This window comes from Poromitra crassiceps, assembly GCF_964638095.1.
Source record: "Poromitra crassiceps genome assembly, chromosome: 8".
In the NCBI taxonomy this organism is placed as follows: Eukaryota; Metazoa; Chordata; class Actinopteri; order Beryciformes; family Melamphaidae; genus Poromitra; species Poromitra crassiceps.
The window spans coordinates 37,571,711-37,599,621 of record NC_139629.1 but is presented as its reverse complement, the minus strand read 5'-3'; the positions used below and the strand labels follow the sequence as shown (position 1 = coordinate 37,599,621).

Here is a 27,911-nt window from a genome sequence, read left to right as displayed (position 1 = left end):
TTCACTGTTCAAATTACCTTCAAGGCTGAGAATCCCAAAGCACTGTAACTGCTAAGCTTTACCAACAAAAATACTTGTTAATATTTGGAGACTAGTTATTGATATAAAAAGTACCAAATAGATTTATTTTCAGCAATGATACATTGTAAACTTGTTAATAAACATATAGACCTTTACAAAATACATCTCATTCACAAACATACATCTTCAAAGTTAAAGGAATGATTGCCTTTTACAGTTCAGGTGGTCTTCTTGAGGAGTTACATTAGCTAACCCCATTGTTAAATACAGTCGACCGGTTGGCCAATTCCTACTGTAAATATTAGCATCCAGAAATAATAAAAAAGACATAAGGTAGGCCAAATGAAGCATGTATTCAGCGATGACAGCTCAGACTTATAACAAACTCATTTAACAGTCAGATACGGCAACTTCTGCGATCCTTCAACAGACACAAAATCCCTAGACTTTACAAAAATTTATAGAAAAACTACATGGAATTCAGCTATGGCTTTGAGCACATCCAAAAATAACGACCTTAGGAGGAAGAAAATTGGGTTGTGGTCTCACTGCCTGGAATGGAATTATTTTGTTTCTTGATGTCATACGCTGCCGTTACATGTGACTGCAGAACAGAGACATGGAACAGAGACCACATCATTTTAGCTCCATGAATTGGCCTGTACTGCAAAGACAATCGTAAAGATGTGGCTGTGGATGATGTTCACAAATCACAGACGTGCACAGGAATAACATGTAAAGCATAAAAACACATTCCTATACAAATACCAGTGTTAAGGCACAGTCTGTACATTTGGGCTGCTATTGCCAAGTAGATGTGACTCTGCTCTTCCTGAAGAAGCAACTATCTGCAGGGGATTGTACACAAAATAACAGCTTTCACTTAATGTTAGTCCTTCTCCTGATAACGATGGTTTTGATTAAGACAATAAAGGCTAATCTAATCTAACATAAGACATATTAGGAAAGATTTTTTAACAGGTTAATTTATTACAGAAATATGCAACTCCTTGGCCTCTATTCAGAAAGCTAGCTTTTCTAGTTGAAAAAGTAGTAGGTGTGTGTCCCTGACAGCCAAAGATCTCCAAATAAACCATTTGAAAGTGCTAGAACAGACCTGATAATGCCAACCTAGGAGCACTGCAATAACATCATGCCATATAAAGCTGACCTCATGCTTTTAGGCCAAGACCATCCCAAACGTTGTCTTTCCTTTTAATTAATTAATGATAGAAAAATCTTTGTGCAAACAACATTTTGACTTCTAAAGGCTACTTTTCATGGCCTTCATTTGATATATTCACATACAGGAAACGTTGAGGGGCACAGGGATGATCCTGGACCAAAAATGTGGCCCGACTGCAACTGACTGCTGAAATTTAGCCCCAATATGGGTATGGAGAGATCACGACGCTGAAAATCAGCCAACTAAATGTGCTCTTGCTTACCAGCAAAGGTGCTAGAACATGACTTAAGACCAATTAGGAATTTGATGGATATCTTCTTTATTTCTGGGTGCTTCCAATAAACACAGCAGAACTTATTTCAATAAAAGTTCAACATTTAGAACCGTTTTGTTCCAACAGGTAATGTTATGTACCTTTGCCAATAAGCAACTCGACATAGCCTGCCTGATTTCACAGAGGAGTTTGGCCAGACGTTCTCTCCATTAAAAAAGGCAAAAACGGCACAGATGGGGATCGAGCTAAAGCTAAGACTTAGAAGTGGTGCAGATCTGGCCTCAGAATTCCTCGTCCTCTGAGCTGAGGTAGTTCTGCTTCTTCCTGACGTTCCAGTGTAAACACTCGGCCAGGCTCTCGAACCAGTCGTTGACCGGGTCCCGGAAGCAGATGGAGGGAACAGGGAAGCAGGAAGTAGTGATGGTAATACTAGAAGGAAAAAAAAGAGTAAGGAAATATATGATGTGACAAAGGTTAAAGGCTGTATGAGGAAAGAAAAGTCCAGGTATTCACAATCGTACAAAACAAGGTGGTGGTGACATAAGAGAGTAACTTCCTTTATGACTACACAGGCTATTTGTTGAGTTCTGCTCCAATGACTCATAGTGACTGGCAGCTCATTTAGAGAAGCAGGAAAGTAATTATCTGTGGCTGAATTACAGAAAGAAAAAGAAAAAAAATTACAGAAAGAAGTTGTTGTATGAGGGAAGATGCTTGGCTCAGGTCCATTAAGCAGGTTGGAAGGGTTACATAACAAAGCCTGTGTGAGGATTAAACGTCTCATCTGTCATCAAGTCTGTGGCTTTGTTTTGCTCTCTTCACTCTCCTTCTGATTCTGATCTGATCTGATTCTCTGTGTCCATGTGAGCGCAGCAGCCTGCGAGGTGGACTAACCTGTCTCCGTGGCAGATCTCTTGTCTCTTTCTGCCTGCGAGGTGGACTAACCTGTCTCCGTGGCAGATCTTTCTGCCTGTGAGGTGGACTAAACTGTCTCTGTGGCAGATCTCTTGTCTCTTTCTGCCTGCGAGGTGGACTAAACCTTCTCCGTGGCAGATCTTTCTGCCTGCGAGGTGGACTAACCTGTCTCCATGGCAGATCTCTTGTCTCTTTCTGCCTGCGAGGTGGACTAAACTGTCTCCGTGGCAGATTTCTTGTCTCTTTCTGCCTGCGAGGTGGACTAACCTGTCTCCATGGCAGATCTCTTGTCTCTTTCTGCCTGCGAGGTGGACTAAACTGTCTCCGTGGCAGATCTCTTGTCTCTTTCTGCCTGCAAGGTGGACTAAACTGTCTCCGTGGCAGATCTCTTGTCCCTTTCTGCCTGCGAGGTGGACTAAACTGTCTCCGTGGCAGATCTCTTGTCTCTTTCTGCCTGCGAGGTGGACTAACCTGTCTCCATGGCAGATATCTTGTCTCTTTCTGCCTGTGAGGTGGACTAACCTGTCTCCGTGGCAGATCTCTTGTCTCTTTCTGCCTGCGAGGTGGACTAAACTGTCTCCGTGGCAGATCTCTTGTCCCTTTCTGCCTGCGAGGTGGACTAAACTGTCTCCGTGGCAGATCACTTGTCTCTTTCTGCCTGCGAGGTGGACTAACCTGTCTCCATGGCAGATATCTTGTCTCTTTCTGCCTGTGAGGTGGACTAACCTGTCTCCGTGGCAGATCTCTTGTCTCTTTCGTCCATCAAACGAGACCCAGGCCGTGTTCCTGGCCTCACGTGACAGCATGATCTGAGGTGGGAAAGGAGAAGTAAGGAATGCGGTGGCTTCACAGATGATACGAGACTTGGTGGGTTGAGAAAGGAAACTTGCACGTTTTTCCACTCATTGCTTAATTCAGATGTGGTTTCCTCATTCTTAGATGAGAATGCAGAATGGGGTTGGACTGCACGGACAAAGTGCGGTCTGCAGACCAATTGCGGCCCTCTGACATGTTTCTTGTGGCCTGCGATGAGTTGACATGATGAAATGCATGCGGTGTACTTAGCGAGATGGAGAAGCTGAGGCCATCGTGCAAAAAAACATCGGTGAGGAGAAAAGGATGTTCGGGAGAAATGGAGCAAAGCTTTCTTTGGTAGTCTCAAGGGGATGGAAAATATAAATTCAGAGATTTATTTGACAGCTGAAATGATCGTGTGTGTGTGTGTGTGTGTGTGTGTGTGTGTGCTGTAGTCTACACCAAAATCTGAACAGATTGCTGTCATTGCACTTGCTCTGTATCCACAAGATCCATAACCGCCATTTCCATGTCCCCAACATGCTATAGCACCTGTCAATCAAAGACTGCGACCCTCAACGCAAGAGTCGGGCTGATATGTGTCACTAACAAGCTGTAATTTGGCTCCGGAACTTGCTAAAAAAATAAGAGTGTAGGCTACCGTTCTTACTTGCATGGAGCGCATATTTTACACCGAACTTCAGAAATCGGTCAGTTTAATGCTGACTTCCTTGTCGGCAGCGATATAAGCCTAGAAAAATAAACGGCTATTTACGATTTATGGATCGTTGGTTCAAGCGTACATTCAACATGAAAGCAGCGCCTATTTCCATAAAATACCCACCTTCTAGTCGACTGGATCGCCTGTCATTCTTTCGCGCACTGTGCGTCTGTGTGTGATTTCCCCTGCCTGCATGTGTTGTCGGATAATTAATAATTAATGGACCATTTAGTATTTTGGGTGACATGCAGCATGCTCTCCCCCGCCCCCCCCTCATCCTCTCCGAAAATAGCTGGTAAGTGTCGGTATTTTTTCCATTTGACTTTTATTATGTTGTCGGACCATATTTCAATTACAGACTTGCTCTCCTCTCCCCATGTGCTCCCATGGCTAATTTCTCATGATTCCTCTGATAATAGCCTGGTGAAACTTCCTGTATTTTGTCCTAAAGTCCAAACTATCCAAAAAATGCTTTCACACTGCAAGCGAACCGCACCATGGTCCAGCTTGGTCCGGACCGAGACCACCTCTTTTCATCGGACTATGGACCGGGCGTTTGGTCCGCACCGTGGTCCAGGGGAGGTTTCACACCTGTCATTTTGGTTCGGATCAAACTGGAAAGTCAGAAAGTCCGGACCAAATGAGGTAGGTGTGAAAATGCCCTCAATAACAGCAATTTAACAAGTACACGAGTATGCAACAGCGGAGTTTCTGAGTGGATTTGGGTTTGACTGGATCCAACGCTGATTGGCTGAAGGAGTTGTCTGTCAAGGCAAGTATACCTGCCCAACTGCCGCCCACTGCAAAGACTGTTGTGAAGGCTTCAGGCCAGATGGTCTGGTAGAACGAAATGAAATGTGAGTTCAGGTGACCGGCTGGTTTACCAGGCTAGACCCAAATGCTTCGAAGCGTCAATCGATGCCATTGGTAATCAGTATTCGAATGCTTAATTTCTTTCTCAATTAAAAAAATAAATCCAACATTATTCGTTATGCATCAACATTAATTATTATAACTTATTCTCTCAGACAAGGACATTGTGCCTCACAGCTCTCATCTAACATTACTTACCAGCACTGAAACTGTGACAGTTTGACTATGCAGCCACCTGGGCCTACTGTAGATGAGCAAATTCCTTTTCATGGGCTATGGCTGTGATTTATTTGATGTGCTTATTGCACTTTTTTTTTTTAATCAATTTTCGTTTAAATGAAAAGGAAAATAGTTGAAGTCCGATTTTTCTCCTCGCCTTGTTACTATGTGCCCCGTGTCAAAGCTTTCAATCTATTCGAATACTTGTCACTGAAGCTTCAAAACCCAAAAATGGTATTCTGGGACAGCCCTAATTTTAACGTTCATCATTTATTTTCATGATTTATTCTCACATTGCCCCCCCTCAAGTACCCGCCTCTAGTACCTCCAACGTACCCCTAGGGGTACGCATACCCCAGTTTGGGAACCACTGGTCTAAAGCTAATGCAGAGTATGGGCTGATTCACAAGTGCTTGCTTAAGAGGGAGTTGTAGTAGTAGCACTTGCAACATGCCGCAGGCAATGAGAATGTAAACGACATGCCACGCGGAAAAGCGCTAAAACGAGTTTTTAAGTCCCACAATTTGTAATTTGTTCCAATGTGAGTCCAACCACACGACCTGTGATGCTAACAGCCAGGCAGCCAATGTGAAATACCTTGAGCTCCACGCCAGCGGGCACCACGATGGGTCTGAAGGAGAGCGAGTGGGGGCAGATGGGGGTGATCATGATGGCCGGGACGTTGGGATGGATCATGGAAGCGCCCGCTGCCACCGCATACGCTGTGCTGCCTGTAGGCGTCGATACGATCACACCTGAAAACACACAGAGGAGTCATACGCTGTGCTGCCTGTAGGCGTCGATACGATCACACCTGAAAACACACAGAGGAGTCACTATATACTGTACAATGCCACATGCAAGCCACTTTAAAATTTCACTATTCACTTTAAGGATCACCTCAGCAGTAAGTAAGGCCATCCATAAGTTCAGATAATATTTGATGGGTTTCACTTAAAAATGAGATATCCTCCATTTGAAAATGTATATTCAAAGAAATTAAACGTATTTAAATCTTTGCCTACTAAAACGCTCAAACGAGGCAAGTTTTACAGATGGAAATCATTTCTGTTCTTGAAATATTTGGCTCAATCTCGGTTAGATTTAGCATTGTTTAATGAATCCCTTCCTCTCGACAACAAGCGTGCAGTTAGTATACAAACGTCAAAAGAAGTGTTCCAGAAGGTGAAGGTGCACGGTCTAAACTCTGCCCTATCTAAAGATTGCCTGATTGAGCTGTCAGACAAACGTGTTCCAAATACTACTGGGTCTCGGCAGCGATGGACCGTGCATGGATGGCAGGCACGCCTAGGCTGGTGGAAAAGGTGGTGGAACCGGTTCCGATGAACACACTCACTACAAGTTCAAGAGGGTATATGACCCTGTTAGTGCTGGGTTAAGGTGCGTTCACACCGACCTATTAAAGTTTGTCGCTGGCGTCGAGTTTACATACAAAGTCAATGCAAACGAGCGATTGAGCGTATATTCGCCTGGGAGAATAATCGCTGGGCGTCCGAGCGGCAGAGACAGAGCGATAGGGAGAAAATACGCTCGTCGCTCAAGATGAAATATTCCAACTCGAGCGAAAATACGCTGGCATCAGTCGCTCGCTGTTCAATGCTGATTGGCTGCCGTGTGAGAGCGAGTCAAGGATCACTCTGGCTTGGAACAAACCGCTGGTTTATTGTGTGGCAACAAACCGCATTGACAGGCTGACAGCTGACATGAAGTGAAGTCTGTACTACCGGTATGCAGCTCGCATTAGGAGCACGCTGATAGGCTTAGCTTGTAAACAATGACGGTGGCTCGTAGTGGACAAACAGCATGACATTGCGTAACGTTATATCCCCCACATGTCCGTCATTTCGTGTGCCTGTTGATGAGCGATTTAAACAGAGCGACAGAGTGATTCCAAAGGGTTGACTTGAGCGACAGAGCGAAAAATAAATATCTCGGTGTGAACACAGCTTTACTCGATACCTTTAAAAGGGATACGCCAACATCTTTGGAGATTTGCCTATTTGCCGATAGTAAAATCAGAGTAGAATGTAGATGCCTTTAGCTTCACTGTGCGTGCATGCAGTACAAAGTGCGGTACACCCCTCACTGCAAGTTAGCTCAGCACTACAATGTCAGTATATGGTACAGCTGCCTACTCCCATTCAGTTGCCCAAAATACACCTTCCAACAGTGCCAGAAACACTCTCGTACATGTTGTGACTCGTGTGTGTACTCAGCACGCGATTACATAATAAACCAAAGTTACGAGAAGCAGTCATTTTCGAAGTAAATCCATAGCCAGAACTAACAAAGAGTGTTCCCTGTAACCAAAATTACTTCCTCGTTTGCCCGAGGCGCATTATGCTGTTCTAATGACTGGACACAGTGCAGTATCGACTGAAATAACCCTGTACCAAGTAGTATCGAAACAATACCTGCATTCCATCCTTTTTGTACACCGATCTAGAAAAAAAAAACTATTTATATGGTTTTGCTCGCAGCCAATCAACACAACCGTTATTCGATTTAATGTGACGTGTGATTGGCCAACTACCGCAGCAGCTACAACCCATACAGTCTGTGGTGGTGAAGTCGAGCACGGTGTATATGTATGTATGTTGGTATCGAATGAAGTCCTCTATTGGTATCTGTATCACTTTAAGGGTACTAGTATTGGTACTGCGATCATCATTTTTTAAACGATACATAGCCCTACACCCCATGCAGGGATAAGGATGAACTGACTGCCTGGGACCTCCCACCCTGGGTCACAGCTTCATCTGTGATAACTGCAATCTGTAGCAACAACCACAGGAGGTATGTGAGATACAGATAAGATGATCTCTGGAAGTGGGTGTCAATTCAGATGGTTCACAACAGGACTATATTCAAACATTCAGATTGAAGGTTGAACAAGAAGAGAAGGCAGCTTGCTCACTCACCGTCTCCCTGCACTGTGGTGATGAGGTGTCCATCCAGGAAGAGGTCCACGTTGGAGAGGTAGGATGACGGCCCTCTGTCCACCACCACCTCGTTCAGCACCTGGAGATAAGATTCATACACTGATTATTACCAGTTCCAATTTGCAAGAGGCTCAAATTTTTAAGATGAAACCTCATCGATCCCCATATGGCAACTGGCTATACCAGAAGACCAAGAAGCAATAAGGAGGCACATTTCAACACTAGAACATATGAAGTGTGTGAATGAAGGGAATGAAAAGCAAAGAAAATAACAGCAGAACACCATACTGAGAAAGTGAAACTGAAGAAAGTGATTTCAAAAAGCAGTTATGAAATAAGAGAAAAAGTTTAAATAAAATCGATGTGTGTGCAATATATAATGAATTACTAACATTATCGTTTGGAGCGTGCCTTTTGAAATCCACTTTAAATTGAAAAAAGTATCTGTTCAGGCACCGTTTAGGCACCGGTGCCTTTTTAAAAGTATCGTTTTTGCACCAGTATCAGAAAAATATGTAACGATACCCATCCCTAAAGTGCAAAACTGGAACACTATGTTCAAATGAAGAAGTTGAGACTCCAAAACAAGGTGGACTTGTTTGACAAAGCAGGAATAGCACACTGGAAGGCCAGGTTCAACAGCTATACACACACCTGCCATATTGTCACACACTCTGCATGCTGCAATCCTGCATGTGGAGCTGATGACACTGACAGCGTGTGCTCAAGGGCTTATGTTATCGCGGGGTCAAAGCCCACAGACAAACGGCTGTTTTGGTGACCTGTGTTGTTGACTTCTTGACAGACTGAGGCTGTAGTAGAGCTGGGCTGATAATTCAATGTTATCATTTATCGTCTTTCAGTGGAATCATATTGGTGATATATGGGGATTGTGGGATATCATGAAGAGAGTCCATGAGCAGAAGAAAGAATTCCCGCACACTATCCGGATACTGTCAAACTTTAATGAACAACGTTCACACACTCAGACCTTGATCAGGTAAAGTAACTCAGACCTGATGAAGGTCTGAGTGACTGAAACATTGTTCAATAAAGTTTGCCAGTAACCGGATAGTGTGCGCGATATCATGACACAATTCTGCTGTCTAAATTGAGGATAACAAGCACATTTCACTGACTTTACTTGACAGAAGTAAAACATTTTCAAGTTATAAAATAATTGTTTCCTAAATAAACGTTTTGAATCCATTCATTTCTCTATAGGCTATTCTTTATAGCCTCTATAGTCGATCTTTATTCCAGTGTTGTCATTAAGAACCTGACTTTGCAGCAAGAATATTTAATTGGTCAGCATTGAACAGGCATGCATGTCATTCTCGGTAAGGACGCCTTCGTTATTGAAACGCAGACAACATCCATCCATCTGCGTTTGCCGACACTTATTATGAGCCAATGTCTCCTGGACATGGCCTTGATGAAAAAAACAACACAGCTAAAAGTAATAACTGCGACAGTGTCAGTGGAGACAGTGCACGACCTGAATCTCCAGCAATATGCACCTCCAACTCTCCCACTCCACACCTGGCACCTGCGTCAGCTCTCCTTCACTCTCGGCACCCATTTGGCTTTATTTGTGGTGAGCATTTTGATTCACCTCCTCATACAGCGCTTTTTACCTCCATTCAATTGACAGCATATGTCAGGCGAATCAATCAGTCAGTCAGTCAATCAATCAATCCCTCCTCTTGTTGCCCGACTATTTAATTCCAGAATCACGTTTGGTAGCCTACGGCAGAGCCATTTGCACATTAGTTGCCACTAATCGTTTGTGAAGCGGTAGCATAATCAGCTTGACTCTGCGGTGGGCCTGGCAACATACAGTAGCCTATCGGATAGGTCACGCAATATGAGGATAGCCTATTTAATATGCTATTAATGATTGCATTTAGGTCACACAAGATTAGGCTATTTAATATGCGGTTAATGAATTTATTTATTTGGCATATTTCCAACTGGCAACTTAAGCCGTTGATGTTTTAATATGCTGGCACACTGCACGTGATGACGGCCAAAAGCCGGCAATAGTTGGCTAGTGGAATCCCTGCCGAACATTACCATTCAGTTCAACTGAATTGAATGAGATTTTGCATACCGTGACATACGTCGATACCGACAAAAATCTTGGTAGCCTCAGCAACAACTAACTGCATAGTCATTTTAATAAAGTATGAATGTTAGCTGTCCAACAAACACACCACTAATATCTATACGTATCATGCATGGAAGTAGCCTACTTTTCTTCTTCGCTGCATCGTGATATTGAAAGTAAAGTAGCCTATTAGGCTCGTTTGAGATTACTTCTGGCTCGCCTGGGGAAGCAGGTGAAAGCAGCTGAGTGCAGTCAGCCAATCAGAGGCAGAGAGAGGGTGGTTCAAGGTCTTTTGTTTGTGAAGTCAGTTGTGTTTGTCTAGTGATAGTACTTGTATTGTCTCCATGCTTGTTTGGCTGCGTAGTGGTTGTATTGTAGTGGGCAGGCAGGGTGTGCCAGAACAAAGAGAGGCTTTTGGGAAGATTCACATGGTTTGAGGTACGGTGGACAATGGGCTCAATAGAGAGGAGGCCTCGCCTGAGGCTCTTGAGTGCTGGCTCTCACTTTCTCTGTGCTCAACAACAGATTCCACGACAAGAGCCAGCAGTTATCGGAGACACATGGATTGTCATTTAACCCATTGATACCCGATGCAGCATTTGTGTGTGTATCCCTTTAAGACCGTGAACCGTTTAAAGGGATACACACACAAATGAGGGATATACACGCAAATGCTGCATCAGGTATCAATGGGTTAACAGGGAAGATGACCAAGGAGAGGCATCAGGTCCCCAAGGTCTTCGCAATGAAAATAATGGAAATACCAACGCTTGCTGTTCTCAAAGATCCAAAAAAGAAAGAAAACAGATAAATTACCTGGTACTGCATGGCTTTGCGGCTGCCTTCACTGTCACCGTTGGTCATGATAATGCTCTTTTCCTCCATCCTGGCCTTCTTTTCCCGGTCGTCCTTCAACACGCGCACTCTCAGGCGACTGCGTAGGATGATGGCAGCGTTACCTACACACAGAAACACACAAGCGAAATGCTACTGTAGCTGGAGCACAATCCATAGTGCACAAACAAACCGGCCTATAGATAAAGAGTGCACTGCTTCCGTTGTTGGAAAGTCCAAGACTGCGGAATGAGCTGGGGAACGTACCCTCGATGATTTGGGTGACCTGAGACTGGTAGGTGTCGAACTTGAACGGTGTGAGGAAGCCCAGGGAGCCCAGATGGAAGGCCATAACTGGTGGAACACTCTCCTGCAAAATACACAAAAGCACCGATCAGAACCTGCCAACTGATAAACCCACACGGGAAAAGATCTAAAGTGAAGTGCAAACACCACTGGAATACCTGGAAGAGTGACGATGCGTACAATAACGTCCCATCCCCGCCGAGACAGATGATGAAGTCGACGCAATTGGATATGTCATCGAGATCTGGGGAAAATCAAGGTGATATTCCTGATCCAGGATACCAATTGCTTCAAAAGCATTTCATATACAATGTTCATATGATCGCAATGAGGTCAACTCGGCTGGTGTTCATTCATACCTTCTCTGAAAGTGCAGAATTTCTTAATGGTGGTCCCAAAATTCTCATCGCCCGCGATGGCTGGGTCCTCTAGAACTTTCAGTTCCACGTAAACAATCATGTTTTTCACCTGGAACGACAAGCAAAGACACAAGTTAAGCAAAGGTCACAAGGAACCAAGGGACCAAAATATTACTGGACATGGGACTAGTGTTGGGGACCAAACTCAGTACTTTTAAGGGTACCGACTGAATTACGTTGGTACTACAGAGTACTGTTTCACGTCAAATCAAATGTGGGAAAATTTCAGTATCTCTTAGCGCATCTTGGAGTAGAGAGAAAAAGAGAGAGTGCCAAAATAAGTTGGCACTCGGGAGTTGTCTTGAACGCAACAGTGAGATTACATTACGTCCAGTCAGGGGAATGGCGAGCCGAAAGTGGGCCCAAGTGTGGTTAGACTTATCAAAGCTTGACACAGACAACGCTCGCTTTAGTATTTGTGATGCAAAATGCTAACGTTAGCCGCACGCCTGCAGCCAGCGCGGAAGTGGTTGAACCCTCCGCGGACAACGAAACTTTAAGTGAGGCACTGTCATGTTCAGCTAATTATTAGCAAGTTGGATAAGTTGTTGTTGTTGGAGATAACTGGGCTTTTCTCATTGTCTTGGCTGACGTGAGCTTAGCATTTTTACAAGCATTAGCAGCTGTGAGTGAGTGGTGCTGTTTACAATCTTGACTTAATCGACAGGTCACCCTGTCGCATTCTCAACCTGCCCTCGTGTCACAGTGAGAGCAGCAGAGATGACATTCTTCACCCTGGCAGACCAACAACAGCATCCTTATGGCTCACGCTGATGACAGACTGTTACAGCTTGGAGGTGTGGGGTCAGTTTTGGGAGGGCAGAGGGATGTTGGGGAGGGGGATTTTGTGTGGTGTGTAAAATGTTCTAAATAAATTATGTTCTAAAATAAATAATGTTGAAATTGAGATGTTTTGATTTTTTTTTACAACCAAAATTATATTTTGTTATTACAGAGAGAAAAACGGTACCTTGGGTCAAATGTGAACAGTACCCAACCTTACATGGGGGGGGGGGGAGGCACGTGGTCATACCTCCGTGAGGAATATGCAGAGCTCCTTGAAAGGCTGGAGCAGAGTGGCATCACGGACCTTCTTGATGACAAGGACACTTTTGGGAGGTTTGTTCCATGTCAGTCTCTGGCTGGCCGGGTCCTGAATGTGCCTGAGCAGCGAGACACAGACAATTCACTTTAAGAACAGGGCAAAAACAAACAAACTGGAACAAGAGAAACAATACTGCATACTGCACATTTAAAAAGGAAAAGTCAATCAGTTGTGTGTTGTTCAGTGCATTCCACGAGTCATTTCTGTGTTTTATGAGGAAATGGTGCTGGGCTGAATTCTTCGCCCACAAAGTTGCCAAGTTGCACGCTGGAGAAAATCATGTATGCATTCAAACTGAGCAGTACATTAACCCCTCCCCAGTATTGTAAGTCATATCACAAGTCATAACAGCCATTATTGAGTCGATTCCTCAGTGAGGGACTATTATTATATTGTTAAGCTTTACTGTGAACATCATAATCCACTAGACCGCTTTCTGTATCCCTCTGTGGTTTACAGCAAAAGTTGTGTGTTGGGTTTCCTTTAAGGAGCCGAGCCTTGAACCTCCCATCCTGGCACTAACTGAAGCAGCCCACTCTCATTGAGTAGGGCTGCTTAGCAAACCTATCCAATTAGAGACACTGGCTTAAAAGTCCAGCACGTACTGCTGACCAACATGTGTGGTCACTGCTGTCTTTACTTTAAACTCAACCCTTAAGGGGGTTACGTTTTCCAAATCCCTCCAGCGCTGAAAATCTTTCTAGGGGGAAACACTGCAGTACATGTATGTGTATATTTCATTATACATTCTGTATAATGAAAAGGAAAAAGAGAAAACCCACAAATGTGACCCTGAAAATAATTGTCCTAAATGACACACACAAGCAACATGGCTTTCTGTCTTGTCCACTGCTGTTGGCTACCTAACCTCTGGGTTGGTCACCGTGACCTTTGACCTACAGAGCATTTTCATAACATGGACAGAGATCTCTCTGAAAGCCGGCTCTTCAAAAGCTACCCGCTGCATTCCACGATGGCAGACAAGGTGCCACAGGTTGGGAAGATGGAAATCACAACTGCCTGCAGACATAAACTAATCCAAATCATCAGTTCATTCAAAGTGGTAGAACCTGAAAAGGGAAATTGCTCGGGGTTATTTCCCAAGTGCAGCAGCGTCTGTTGACTTCAGTTAGCTACAAAACAGCCCCAACATACATAATATGAAGTCACCTAAGTCGGCGTAGCGCTTTTGCAAGGACCTATTCATTCTTTATGATCTTTATGACTGTGGCTTTGAGGGCAGCAACTTCAAACTACACTGTCGGAAATTAGGCTAAATACAAACACGAGTTTGCATTCTCAGGACAGCGCATTATTTGCCTAAATGTTGGTATTGGTTTAATATCAGCAATAGCTCAAATCCATGACCATAAACCAAAAGTAATTTACTTTTGGTTTAAAAGGTGAGCAAATAAAGCGATTAGAGAAACTTTCCCTCAGCGATATTCTACCATGCAAGTTTATTGAAGTGTAAAAAAAATATGAAATGCTCTGTGTCCATCAAATGCTCTGAAGAAGCCTCTGTTCCAAAAAATGTCAAAGCATTTTTCTATTGGGATGTGTGTGCCAAATAAATAAGTGAAATGTTAGTATGTTTTCCTCCTTGAGAAGTTTGAGTGCTACCTTTTCATATTTTTTGGAACATGCCATGCTTGGATTTTGGGTTCAGCAGCACTCCACTGAGAATCCTGTTGAAGCGTAGCCTCCTTTTCCAATCCATTATTGATTGATTGTATTCATATTCATTCGATATAGAAGGCACCACAATCCAAGGGATAACATGCAAAAGTGCCAACATGGCCCCTGGTCTTATAAAAAAGGACATACAGTAACACATAAAATAAACAATATTGAGATTGAGAACAACCGAGAATAAAAACAACGAGATACAAACCAACACAAGTTCAAATTAATGGGCACAGAGCATTTAAAGTCTACTTTGCTGTTAACCTTAGTACAAGACATACTGTAGTTCTCATACTGTTGTGTATACCTTTACATCCCACCATTCCCTCTGCTAAGACCCCTTCACTCACAAAAAGAAGCTGGCCTCTTAACTTTGTTTGGAGACAATTCACTTTCTCTTCAACATTGTAAATGTAAATACCATTCACGATCCCCTTTTAGTCAAGATATAAAAAGATTTTCAACTTCCAAACCGAAACTGACCGAAACCGCAACTCTGACAAGTACACATGCTAAACAGCGTCAAGCCAAAACAACTGAGGGGTTTCTACAGGAAAAGCACAGGTTCATTAGCATGAGAAGAGGAGATGAGCCCTGGTCCCATTCACAGCCTCTCCACCTCAAAACTGTTTTCATCACAACCCAGGCCTGGGTCCACAGGTGACCAGCAGGGCTCTGATGCAAATACAACAGGTAGCAAACATTGTCCCACGGCTACCACTCTACAGTATGATGGTACAACTATAGATCTGTTTGCTGATATATGGCCTATAATGAGCGTTTATTACATATATGGGATGTGGTCCAGTCAGTGTCGTTCACCTCTTATGATGGATCAGAACTCCACTGGTCGTCTATAGAAGCCTTTAAGCTGAATTTATTATAATAACAACCTGGCTGCTGCGTGGCCTCGCCTGCCCTATTGGCATGCGTGCGTGTGTTGCTCACTAAATGTTATTTGCATCAGTGATGTCACAATGCCTTCTTGTTTGTGTGTGCCCCATTATGATGTCACTGACGACATCAGTGTGTGTGCACCCTATGACATCACTGATCAGTCTTGTCACAATGCCTCCTTGTGTATGTTTGTGTGTGTGTATGTGTGTGCGCCCTTATGACATCACAAAGAAATCACCGATGACATCATACCATTCGCTAATTAGCCCAATGTAGGTTTCAGCCCGATCGCATGTAAAATGGGATAGCTGTGGCCGAACACAGAGCTTGAAACAGACAGAACCCACATACTCAATTTGATAGATGATGAGGAGTGTGTATGAACGTTTGATTATTCTGGCTTTCACTGGAGAGTTGTAGTGGCCCTTGATGGTCTTTTCTTCGCCACCCTGACAAGAACATTGTGGACTAGGTCAATCCATCCAAACTACAGCTATCAGCCTTCAAAACCCCATACGACTCGAACCTACCGACCCTGCATCCTCAAAACACACACACATGTCCTCTTCCCTTTTTTCATCCAAAACCACAGAGAAAACAACTTCCCTCCTTTCTATCTCCACTTTTACAGCATAGCACCGACGTGACATCACTTCACTACAAGCCCTGATTATTGCTATTAGCTCACTGCTGTGAAGCCCTCAGGACATGTGTGTGGTTGGCAACGTCCTGCGTAACACTCCTGCTGCTGTCAGCCAATGCTTCAGCCATCAAACACCACAGACACCTCCTCTGCTCAGAGACAGACACCACAGACACCTCCCTCTGCTCAGAGACAGACACCACAGACACCTCTATGCTCAGAGACAGACACCCCAGACACCTCCTCTGCTCAGAGACAGACACCACAGACACCTCCTCTGCTCAGAGACAGACACCTCCTCTGCTCAGAGACAGACACCACAGACACAGAGACAGACACCACAGACACCTCTCTGCTCAGAGACAGACCCCACAGACAGCTCTCTGCTCAGAGACAGAAACCACAGACACCTCTCTGCTCAGAGACAGACACCACTGGCACCTCTCTGCTCAGAGACAGACCCCACAGACAGCTCTCTGCTCAGAGACAGACACCACAGACACCTCCCTCTGCTCAGAGACAGACACCACTGGCACCTCTGCTCAGAGACAGACACCACTGGCACCTCCTCTGCTCAGAGACAGACACCCCAGACACCTCTCTGCTCAGAGACAGACACCACATACACCACCCTATACTCAAGAGACAGACACTACTGGCACCTCCTCTGCTCAGAGACAGACACCACTGGCACCTCCTCTGCTCAGAGACAGACACCTCCTCTGTTCAGAGACAGACACCTCCTCTGCTCAGAGACAGACACCTCCTCTGCTCAGAGACAGACACCTCCTCTGCTCAGAGACAGACACCTCCTCTGTTCAGAGACAGACACCACATACACCACCCTATACTCAAGAGACAGACACTACTGGCACCTCCTCTGCTCAGAGAGACACCACTTCCACCTCCTTTTGCTCAGAGACAGACACCACAGACACCCCCTTTTGCTCAGAGACAGACACCACAGACACCCCTTTTTGCTCAGAGACAGACACCACAGACACCTCCTCTCCTCAGACACCACAGACACCTCCTCTGCTCAGAGACAGACACCACAGACACCTCCTCTCCTCAGACACCACAGACACCTCCTCTGCTCAGAGACAGACACCACAGACACCTCCTCTGCTCAGAGACAGACCAGAAGATGTTTGGAGACATCTCTCACCATTTCCACACTTTGTTGTCGTTGTGGTTCCTGGGGGTGTCCTGCAGCTCACACTGGTGGAACTTCATGGCTCTCTGCATGTGACGAGGATGCTGCTCTTTGGGTGGAGGGGGTTGACCCAGCTGGTCCCGGTAGCCTACCTACACCCTGCACTTGACACAGCTGCTCCCGGTAGCCTACCTACCTACACACTGATAAAACAGGCCATTGTGCCTTTAACAACGTGCCCCTGTGCTACACATCCTACACTAAAGTCCCTGTGGTCAGCCACCTACTGTCGGTGAGGCAGAGTGTGGCTGACAGACTCTCCATGTGCTGCGGTTGGGCTCCAGCTGAATTGACTGGCGTCTAACACTGCATATGTAGTCCCGGGTGAGGTCTTAGCGCTAAGCCTCCCTGTGCTGTGTGCACTGTGCTGCTGAATCAAAGCTCTCACTCATCTTAAAGCCTCGGACCCGCCCACCTGGCCCAATGACCCACCCATTTCAGGGGGGAGGCTCTCCTATTGGACGGGGGTGTGCCCCAATGAGACAGAAGAGAGAAGTTGAAGTGGCTGTTCCCAAAACTTGTCAGCCTCACTGTATAGGCAGGAGGAAATACTCACTGTTCTAATTACTGTATGAACACAATGCCTGTGTTTATTTAAGAGTTACATCATATGAGTTCACTGGTTTTACATGTTGTTAATACACAGCGAATTCTGTCTCCAGGAGGGAATGTTGCTCTGTTCCATACAGTTAATGGTTGATGGTAGAATAGAAATGCACATCTCAGTGAGAATTACATTACATTAACAAATAACTTAATTTAATCAATTTCATGACAATAAAAAATATATATTTATGAAGTGGTTAAAAGTAATTGTTTGAACTAAAATAAGAATGGGAAGTAAAATCTACAACGGGGTTTCCGTGCCGGTCAACGTGCCTGCCAGATTTCAGTCTCTCGGACAAATGGAATAAATTCCAGTCAAATATTAGATCCGTGTGTATTGAGCTTAAAAAACGATTGATAGGTTATAGCCTATAATATCCAAATTGCCGTAAATTCCCTGTGCCGTCCATGCTTCTGTGAGCAGCCAATCAAACGGAACAAGCCAAAATGTCAGCTTCTGGGTTGAGAAATGCATGTCTCCATGCTCACAGCGTCGAAAGCTGATACTGAACTTTTAAATCTAATGAGATCATAACTCTATAGTAGTTTAAATGTAATGAGATCATAACTCTATAGTAGTTTAAATGTAATGAGATCATAACTCTATAGTAGTTTAAATGTAATAGTAGTTTAAATGTAATGAGATCATAACTCCATAGTAGTTTAAATGTAATGAGATCATAACTCTATAGTAGTTTAAATGTAATGAGATCATAACTATATAGTAGTTTAAATCTAATGAGATCATAACTCTATAGTAGTTTAAATGTAATGAGATCATAACTCTATAGTAGTTTAAATGTAATGAGATCATAACTCTATAGTTTAAATGTAATGAGATCATAACTCTATAGTAGTTTAAATGTAATGAGATCATAACTCTATAGTAGTTTAAATGTAATGAGATCATAACTCTATAGTAGTTTAAATGTAATGAGATCATAACTCTATAGTAGTTTAAATGTAATAGTAGTTTAAATGTAATGAGATCATAACTCCATAGTAGTTTAAATGTAATGAGATCATAACTCTATAGTAGTTTAAATGTAATGAGATCATAACTATATAGTAGTTTAAATCTAATGAGATCATAACTCTATAGTAGTTTAAATGTAATGAGATCATAACTATATAGTAGTTTAAATCTAATGAGATCATAACTCTATAGTTTAAATGTAATGAGATCATAACTCTATAGTAGTTTAAATGTAATGAGATCATAACTCTATAGTAGTTTAAATGTAATGAGATCATAACTCTATAGTAGTTTAAATCTAATGAGATCATAACTCTGTAGTAGTTTAAATCTAATGAGATCATAACTCTATAGTAGTTTAAATGTAATGAGATCATAACTCTATAGTAGTTTAAATCTAATGAGATCATAACTCTATAGTAGTTTAAATGTAATGAGATCATAACTCTATAGTAGTTTAAATGTAATGAGATCATAACTCTATAGTAGTTTAAACATTTTAAATGCAAGTTTTCCCCCTCATTAATTTGCAAATCTAATCTCAAAATCTACTCGGATCATTTACTGTATAGGGGGAACTTGTGTAATAAGTGAACTATTCTAATAATTACTGATTGAATCATCAGTTGATTGGGACAGTGCAGAGACTATTTGTCATCACATTGACAGAAGCCAACTGTAGTGGGCCTTTTTCACAGCAGCCATTTTGTGTCTAAAAGGCAGGGTAAACACAGGTGCAACCAACACATTAATGGCCCAGCACTGGAACACCTAAATGGATTGGAAACCCTCGTTACTGTTAATTAACGTAATGAAACGTTAATGAAACGTAATGAAAGCTCGGTTGCCGACTAGATAAACTGCAGCACTGACAGCCACACTCCAAGAACTTCAAAACAGCCACAAAAGAGGAACTGCAGTGTGTTACAGTGCATATTGCTATATAATCAAGAAAGCTTGAAACGGAACCAAACTGCTATCATCATAGATCTGTGGTCACGGGTACTTCCTGTCTTTTTTTGGGGGGATATTTAAGTTTTTTATTTGCCATTTTTAAACATAACATAACAAAGACAGAAGAAAAAGAAAAAGCACTACAGGACAAGACAAACAAACGGGTACTTCCTGTCTGAATGATTTTTTTTTAAAGTCTTATTTTAGCTATTATCAGTGAATTTGGTCTCATTACAGCTGCATGTTACAGCCTTCATCATGACAGTATTCATTTAGACCAGGGGTGTCAAACATGCGCCCCAGGGGCCACATCCGGCCCCCCCAAAGGGTCCAATCTGGCCCAAAGGATGACTTTGCAAAGTGTGAAAATTGCACTGAGAAGTCCTTCAATCCAATGTGATGCACTTGTGAAGGCTAAGAGGTACCAGGTTTCAGGAGCAAGTTAAGTTGCCTATTCATCTTATGCACCATGTTGTAATGTTGAATTTTAATGATGTACGTATTTTTGTTTGTTTTGTTTTTCTTTCCATTCCTGTGTCTTCAGTTTGTTTTTCTTGTTTGTGTATTATTCTATAAAAACTGAAAATAAAATATTGGGGGAAAAAGACATTTCTCTTTACTGCCTTCAATTCAAATACTTTCAAAGCTTTATCAAGATCATTGATAGCAGAGTATGACCTGTTGCCAGCACAGTGCTTAATGGTATACCGCTACATATTGCTAAATGTCCTGTCTCGCAAACGCCAGCTGTTGAAATGGCTCTTGGCGGTGTTGTTTGTGCAGCAGATATGTGGAAGCTCGAGGACTGACAAAACCTGCTCTGACAGGACGGCGTACGTGTCTCGTCGTCTGTCGCCGAGTTTCTTCTGAGGCGTTGAGGGCACGGAGAACATTGTGGGCGGGGCTTCTCTCTCGGCCCTAGCCTACAGGCCTGGTATGCAGGCGAGGGAAGAATGGAGATCCATCATTGTCTGAGGAACCCACTCAACCTTATGATCAGAGGTCACGTGCAAAAACACTGGTGGACCCTGCACGGTATCGCAGTGTGTTCACTGGTGGAGCTGGTTTTCCACTTTAGACCATCTCCATTTTCTAAACAATGGTCAGGTCACATTTAGTTGACACCTGCTCCATTTCTGACTTTGACCTTTTGCGTCAAATTACTATTTCCAAGTTTACGCTAATTAGACGTGTTCAGCAAGATAATCTTCACAAATGAACACCACTTAGGATTTTTGAAGCGTTTTCTGGTGATCGCGATTTTTAGTGATCGCATTTACGCTTCAAAAATCATAAAAACTGTTTATTTGTGAAGATTATCTTGCTCAAACGTCTAAGTACCATACACTTTTGTAATCACAGAGCTTATTTTCTGGGGGGGGGGGGGGTCCCACTGGCTTTTTGTCAAGAACTCAGAGCAAAGCTTCCGGGTTGGCCTAGAGAGGGAACTCAGAGCGAAGCTTCCAGGTTGGCCTAGAGAGGGAACTCAAGAGCGAAGCTTCCGGGTTGGCCTAGAGAGGGAACTCAGAGCGAAGCTTCCGGGTTGGCCTAGAGAGGGAACTCAGAGCGAAGCTTCCGGGTTGGCCTAGAGAGGGAACTCAGAGCGAAGCTTCCGGGTTGGCCTAGAGAGGGAACTCAGAGCGAAGCTTCCGGGTTGGCCTAGAGAGGGAACTCAGAGCGAAGCTTCCGGGTTGGCCTAGAGAGGGAACTCAGAGCGAAGCTTCCGGGTTGGCCTAGAGAGGGAACTCAGAGCGAAGCTTCCGGGTTGGCCTAGAGAGGGAACTCAGAGCGAAGCTTGCGGGTTGGCCTAGAGAGGGAACTCAGAGCGAAGCTTCCAGGTTGGCCTAGAGAGGGAACTCAGAGCGAAGCTTCCGGGTTGGCCTAGAGAGGGAACTCAGAGCGAAGCTTCCAGGTTGGCCTAGAGAGGGAACTCAGAGCGAAGCTTCCGGGTTGGCCTAGAAAATGTGTCATCCCTGCACCACTCTTATTGCTTTGTGCATCAAAAGCACAAGGGCTGTGTGTCAATTACAGTCAACTAACAGTATTTTCAAGCTGCTGCTAAATCCTCGCTTTGTTTGGAATGAGTTCTACCACTGGCTACAGCTAGCCTATATATTGGTATAAAGATACCTAATGGCTACAGCTAGCCTATATATTGGTATAAAGATACCTAATGGCTACAGCTAGCCTATATATTGGTATAAAGATAGCTACGGCTAGCCTATATATTGGTATAAAGATAGCTACAGCTAGCCTATATATTGGTATAAAGATAGCTACAGCTATAATATTGGTATAAAGATAGCTACAGCTAGCCTATATATTGGTATAAAGATAGCTACAGCTATATTATATATTGGTATAAAGATAGCTACAGCTAGCTTATATATTGGTATAAAGATAGCTACAGCTAGCCTATACAGTATATTGGTATAAAGATAGCTAGAGCTAGCTTATATATTGGTATAAAGATAGCTACAGCTAGCTTATATATTGGTATAAAGATAGCCTGGTTCTGCTACTTTTATCCTGTGTAGCAGCTTTGGACTTGAGTCCTAAGTCCTAATCCTTCTACTACTGCCACATAAACAAACAGGGCTGGCAGCCAGTGAGTCATGTGACTGCGGGAGTCAGGAGGCCAACCGTCTGGCCAGGCTTGGGTCAGGACAAGGGGAACTCGGTTTGATGATTCATTTTGTAGGTCTATGTAACAGCTATGTAATTTATGCCTGCTGTGACATAACCATAGGACAGGATAGCCGTGACGTGGGTCTAACCTGTGACACAATGTGGTGATGAAGGTTTGGACTCATGTGGGCCTCTGAAGTCTGATACTGGACTTTTTTTGGACTGAAGCTGCCAACAGCTGTTATTTTGTGGCAACATTGATTAGTTATATCTGACCATTTTTGTGACAACTCCCAACAAGTAGGCCCGACTGAGCTGAGACAGAATTTTATGTTGGACAGAAAATAGCTACTGAATGAACAACCAACTCAGGTAAATAAGTAAAAATTAAAACAATGATGATGACGACCATGCATTTTGCACACCAATGGTGACACGAACACTGGTGACCAATGTCAGGGTGCAAGGCAGTCATTACTGGGCTTGTGTGACTTACATGACTGCATGTGGATTCTGCAGCATACACGCCTTGGGGCCAAATTTGGTCACAGGGCTTGGTCCATGAAGTGACTGAGGCCTCCTGAAAGAAAGCATAGACAAAAGGAAATGTCAGCTGCGAGGCAACTATGTAAAAAGACATTCTCAAGCAAAAACAATTACTCAATCAACAACTAAATACACATCTTTAACTCCAGAGTGAAGCAGGTGATGCTGTATGGATCAGAGGCATGGTGACAAAACAGCAGAACAGGTTGCAAACATTCACTCACACACGGCAGGTGTGAGGACACACCTGTGGGAAAGAACAAGCCATGATCCCGCTGACCTACAAATTGGAAGGAGAAAGTGGCGTTGGATTGGACACACCCTCAGAAAACCTGCCACACACATCGCCTGACAAGACAAGAGATGTCTGGGAGTGGGCTCAGCTGGGGAGATCTCAAAAGAACCGCCAACAAATGAGTCGGATGACATTTGTGAATGACCTTTGACCTATGCTCCCTAGAGGTTAAGTTAGAGGTGAAGTTGGTCAAAGCAGTCTCTTGGAAGAAAAACCAAATGGCTTTTAAAAAGTGCAAAAAAAATGGGTTGATATGTTTATCTCATGATACGATTAAATACGCCATGTGGGCTCCATGATAATACAACAACGATACGATGCAGTAAATACAAGTTCAATAACATCAATTCTGAGACACAAGTCTTTCTAGCGATGGCATTGGCTTGCTAGAATGCAACCAATTTTAAAAAGTCATTACAAAAAATATATGTTTGCAGAAATGTCTAAATGCTTTGTCAAAGACCACGCCCCCCCCCCTCCAGTCCCCCCCCCTCCAGTTACAATCCCTTCCATAGCCTGTCAATCTGATACATGCCAGGAGAATGTGCAAAATTCAACAGCGTTTATCAGTCTGCAAAATCACCATGCCACTACACAATGGATACAGTACACAATACATACCAACTCAACATTTCACAACGGTTGGTCAATTGTAGCCAAACGCTGTCGAAGCCACATTCTGTGGACCTACCCCTATTTAATCAAATCAAACACTTAAATCCTGCTACCCGCTGTGCAAATAGCATATCTGCCAGTGTGATAAAGACCAAACCAAATGTAGTAATCATTAGCACTGACAGATCTCTTAATATAGACTTGAATTGTGAGTTCTTGAGAAATCCGAGCACTCATTATCTGCACTAAACTTCATGAAACAAAGCCAGTGTACAGTATTGGGGTGAAAGGTCACTCAGAGCAGTCAAAATGGGTACCAGTATTTGCAGGTGGTCTTGGGGTGCATTCTAGCATCACATGTCAAACCAGTCAATCCTATTAGCAGTCTGCTTCTGTCAATTCATTCACCATCTGCTTTTGACTGATGTTGCACCTCTAGAAAGAGCTTTTTGAACGGCTCCGGTTCCAGGAAGCGGTATGGTATGGTGTGTGTGTGTGGGGGGGGGGGGGGGGGGCTACGAGGTCATTACAGGACCAGCAGCACCCTGTGGTGCAAACATGGCACCCCTCATGATGTTCCTATAATAATAATAGTTATTAGATTATTATTAAAAAAGGACTGGAAATTTGAACTAAATCATGATTATAAATGAACTCATTCCTTGTTAACACAATCAAATGAATTTCACCATCCAGTCTTTACATTCACTTGTTCACCTACTTTTCAACACAAACCTTCGCTTTCAAATAAATCACTAAAATGAGGTGGGTGTGACCATTTAGTGAACTGATCAACATTTGCCATTTTCTCTGAAGTGAGAGAGGAGTGTTTGAGCCTATGCTATTGCAACATCTTGGACAAGCTTGGTCTTTGATGATGACAATTAGTTTTCTCATTGCCCAAAAATGAGTTTCCTTCTCTTCTCTTATTCAGCTGCTAGCCTTGACTGTTGTTTTGTGGAGATAACCCTTGGCATTTTCACTTCTCCTTGTCAGATACCTCAGTCTGTTGCTAAAACACCCCACAGCGCTTGCAACATCCACAGTGGATAAACACTTTACATTTAACATGTGGTTTACCAGAACACCTCTCCGACGGCTGGAGGGACTCTACAGGCACATTTCTCAAAGGGCTGAGATGGAGCAATGCAGATCGTGTTGCAAATTTCAAGCGCACTTCCCACGCGACCTGAGGCAACAACTATGCTGCGGCAAAGCACCGAAGGAGAGACAGGGCATCGTTTCAAGATAATCAATCATGGTAATCATGTCTGTTCAATCAGAGGAGGAAACAGGGAGCAGGCACACCCAACAATGTTATGTGACCTTGCATGTCGTCAACAAACGCAGCCCTCAGTGTTTTATAGAGAGCCGCAGGGATGACGTATTTTTGTAGTCAGAACGCGGAAGTCCCGGACTTCCTGGTTCTTCACTGTTTCTGTCTATGGGATTTTTGAATGGGTTTTTGCCGCGATGCTTCAAATACGGTCTCTGGGCAACGCAAGATTAATCAAACGCGAACCAGAGTTCAGTCGGATAATCTTCACACATGAGGACCACTTTCATGAGTTTTGTAGCGTAAATGCGAGCCCTAGAAGTAAAAAGCTCGAGCTAAGCTAATCCAGAACTACACACTGTCGCATAGGCTTCCACGTCACGTCAGCACTCAACCTGGACTGTTGTTGATGTGTGCACTGATTACCCCGGGCTGAACGGGGCTGAACCAGGTGAGGGAAAGAGAATTTCCGTGTTCGTCCTTTGAAGTGGTGACGTTATTGACGTATATATCCCCATCGACTCATCAGTGTAGTCTCATTTAGCCGTTTGCTAGCTAGCCGCCCTTTTAACAGCACGTAAAAGCTTCAAAACTCATAAAAGTGGTCCTCGTGTGTGAAGATACTAAACACTGGTTCGCGTTTGATTAAGCCAGCATTGCCCAGAGAGATTATTAGAAGCATCGTGCCAAAAACCCATTCAAAACTCCCATAGGCGAAAACAGTGAAGAACCAGGACTGTTAGCATCGATGATTTCCGGACTTGTTCCTGCGGCTCTCTATTCTACACACATCCAACACACCAAACAGCACTTAAGTGTATTTTTCCACCAACATATGCTAAGGATGGGCTGATATTTTGAAATTCAATCTATCGCAGATTCGCAATACAAAAATGTGACAATAGTATCGTGGGGCAGAAAACATAATTGTGAGATTAGCTCCATTATATTATGCGGTCGTAATCACAGATGAGACATGTGACCATCACAACTTAACAAGCTCTCCATCCAAATTATATTATTTGTACTTATTTGTACTTACTTATTAGTAATTAATTATTTTTATTATCGTTTACATTCTTGCAAGATAATGCCATCGCTTGAAAGATTTGTGGCTAAGAAATGAACAGAATTCTGCACAGTCAGACTTTGCTGTCACTGAACTTTTATTCATTATACATTGTATCGTGGTTGTATCACCCCTTACCCTCAGGCTCTTCCAACTGGCAGTGTTGACGTGGAATTTAGAAGAGCCTGAGGGTAATATCACCCCATATCACGTATGGAATCATGTCGCGCCAGATATGTGATTGGAGTTTGGTGTCAATGTACCATACAAGAATGGTTACATATGGAAAAAGGTGACAATACGAGCAAACGGGATTCTAAAAATACCAACATTTATTTTGCTTCACCTCACAGGTGTATTCCGCACTCACCTGTATTCAGAGCCCGGGGAGCTGCTGGTGGAGGAGGTGCTCAGGCTGCGGGTCTTCCTGGTGCGGAGGGCCTCCCCTCCATCACTCCTGGTGCGGAGGACCTCCCCTCCGTCACTCTTGGTGCGGAGGGCCAGGCTGCGTCCAGGGGCCTCCCCTCCATCACAGGTGGAGCAGCAGTAAGGTACTGCCTCCAGTCCTACCTTCTCTCCACAATCCATCTCACACAGGCGGGCTGGCAGGAAACTGGTAGAGGAGATAAATCATTAATGAAAAATTGAGTCAAATGGAATGGGTTTCAAATGAGGCAGCATAGTGTACACAACCTCATAGGACATGCCTTCAAATGAGGCAGCATAGTGTACACAACCTCATAGGACATGCCTCAAAACAGTTAGAAATAATTATAGGGTTGTTTCAATGCGGCATACTTTCCCAACGCATGGGATCCATTTGTTTGCTATTGCCACAATGTACTTCCACCAAAAACACACCACAGCTGGTGTTGGTGAGCATTAAAAAAAGGTCAATTTTATTGATCAAAAGTTCTGGTTTGTGGTTTATTTATACCAATTTTAACAGAGTAAATGTTATTCCAAGAATGTACCTTTGCCGTAGCAACCTTTGACGATAAGCAGGATAAGATTCCATTTCCAGACTTTTGGAAGGAGTTTGTAGGTTACTGCTTAGACACACAAGCTATCTTCACTGGTTCAAATGGTGTGTTGTTAAGGTTTATTCAGAGAGTAATCCCATGTCACATGCATTATGGCGTTTTAGAATAAACACATCTCATTGGCTGTTTTGTAATCTTATTTGATTGTAATCACCTGTTAGTTACCGTGATTACAATCACCTGTTGTCCTACCAAGATGTCCGTGTGATGATGTAACATTGACAGGTAGCCTAATTGACGGGTTGCTAGCCAGCTGGTTGGTAACGCTAGGTGCTAACCTTACAAATTAGCGTAGCTAACTAAAATAAAATTTTAAAGCTTTATTAATTAGCTATTCACAAACAGTCAAATAACAATAACGTTAGCAAGATTCACAAGCTAGCGTTAGTAGTAGGCAAATGATGACAGATCAGCTGGTATGCTGGCGAGTTTAGCAACATGACATAACGTGAGCTAAGCTAGCGTAAAGCTAACTAGCGTTAACGCTAACGTTACCCAACAAGAATGATTACAGCACCTATACAGCCAATACTAACGTTACCTTTTATCCACAGCGTCACGGTGTAAAATCTGGAGAGCAAACTGCCGTAGTATCAGAGCCTCTCCATTAATTCATTTGACAATACACCATGTTTACTTTATCCAAATCATTACAACTTGGTTAGCTTAGCTAGTTTTCCTAGCTGTCAACAGTCAGCCCATCACTTCCTCATACGGGCT

At 43.5% G+C, this 27,911-nt stretch overlaps 1 protein-coding gene across 2 annotated transcripts; it reads right to left on the bottom strand.

Moving 5' to 3' along the window:
* Window positions 1–101: 101 nt before the first annotated feature.
* On the bottom strand, window positions 102–27,884 carry nadka (NAD kinase a). Of its 2 annotated transcripts, XM_083640999.1 has the most exons (12): window positions 27,733–27,884; window positions 26,519–26,761; window positions 22,844–22,927; window positions 12,670–12,799; window positions 11,577–11,685; window positions 11,376–11,461; window positions 11,179–11,281; window positions 10,894–11,036; window positions 7,947–8,046; window positions 5,602–5,759; window positions 3,123–3,205; window positions 102–1,910 (listed from the first exon to the last, which is right to left on the bottom strand). In XM_083640999.1, the coding sequence occupies exons 2-12, from the start codon at window positions 26,734–26,736 to the stop codon at window positions 1,763–1,765; spliced, it is 1,362 nt and encodes a 453-aa protein (XP_083497125.1). In that variant the 5' UTR covers window positions 26,737–26,761; window positions 27,733–27,884; the 3' UTR covers window positions 102–1,762. The 2 variants fall into 2 exon arrangements, with proteins under 2 accessions (XP_083497125.1, XP_083497126.1); XM_083641000.1 differs by lacking the exons at window positions 22,844–22,927; window positions 26,519–26,761; window positions 27,733–27,884 and adding an exon at window positions 17,136–17,535.
* Between the last annotated feature and the right edge of the window lie 27 nt (window positions 27,885–27,911).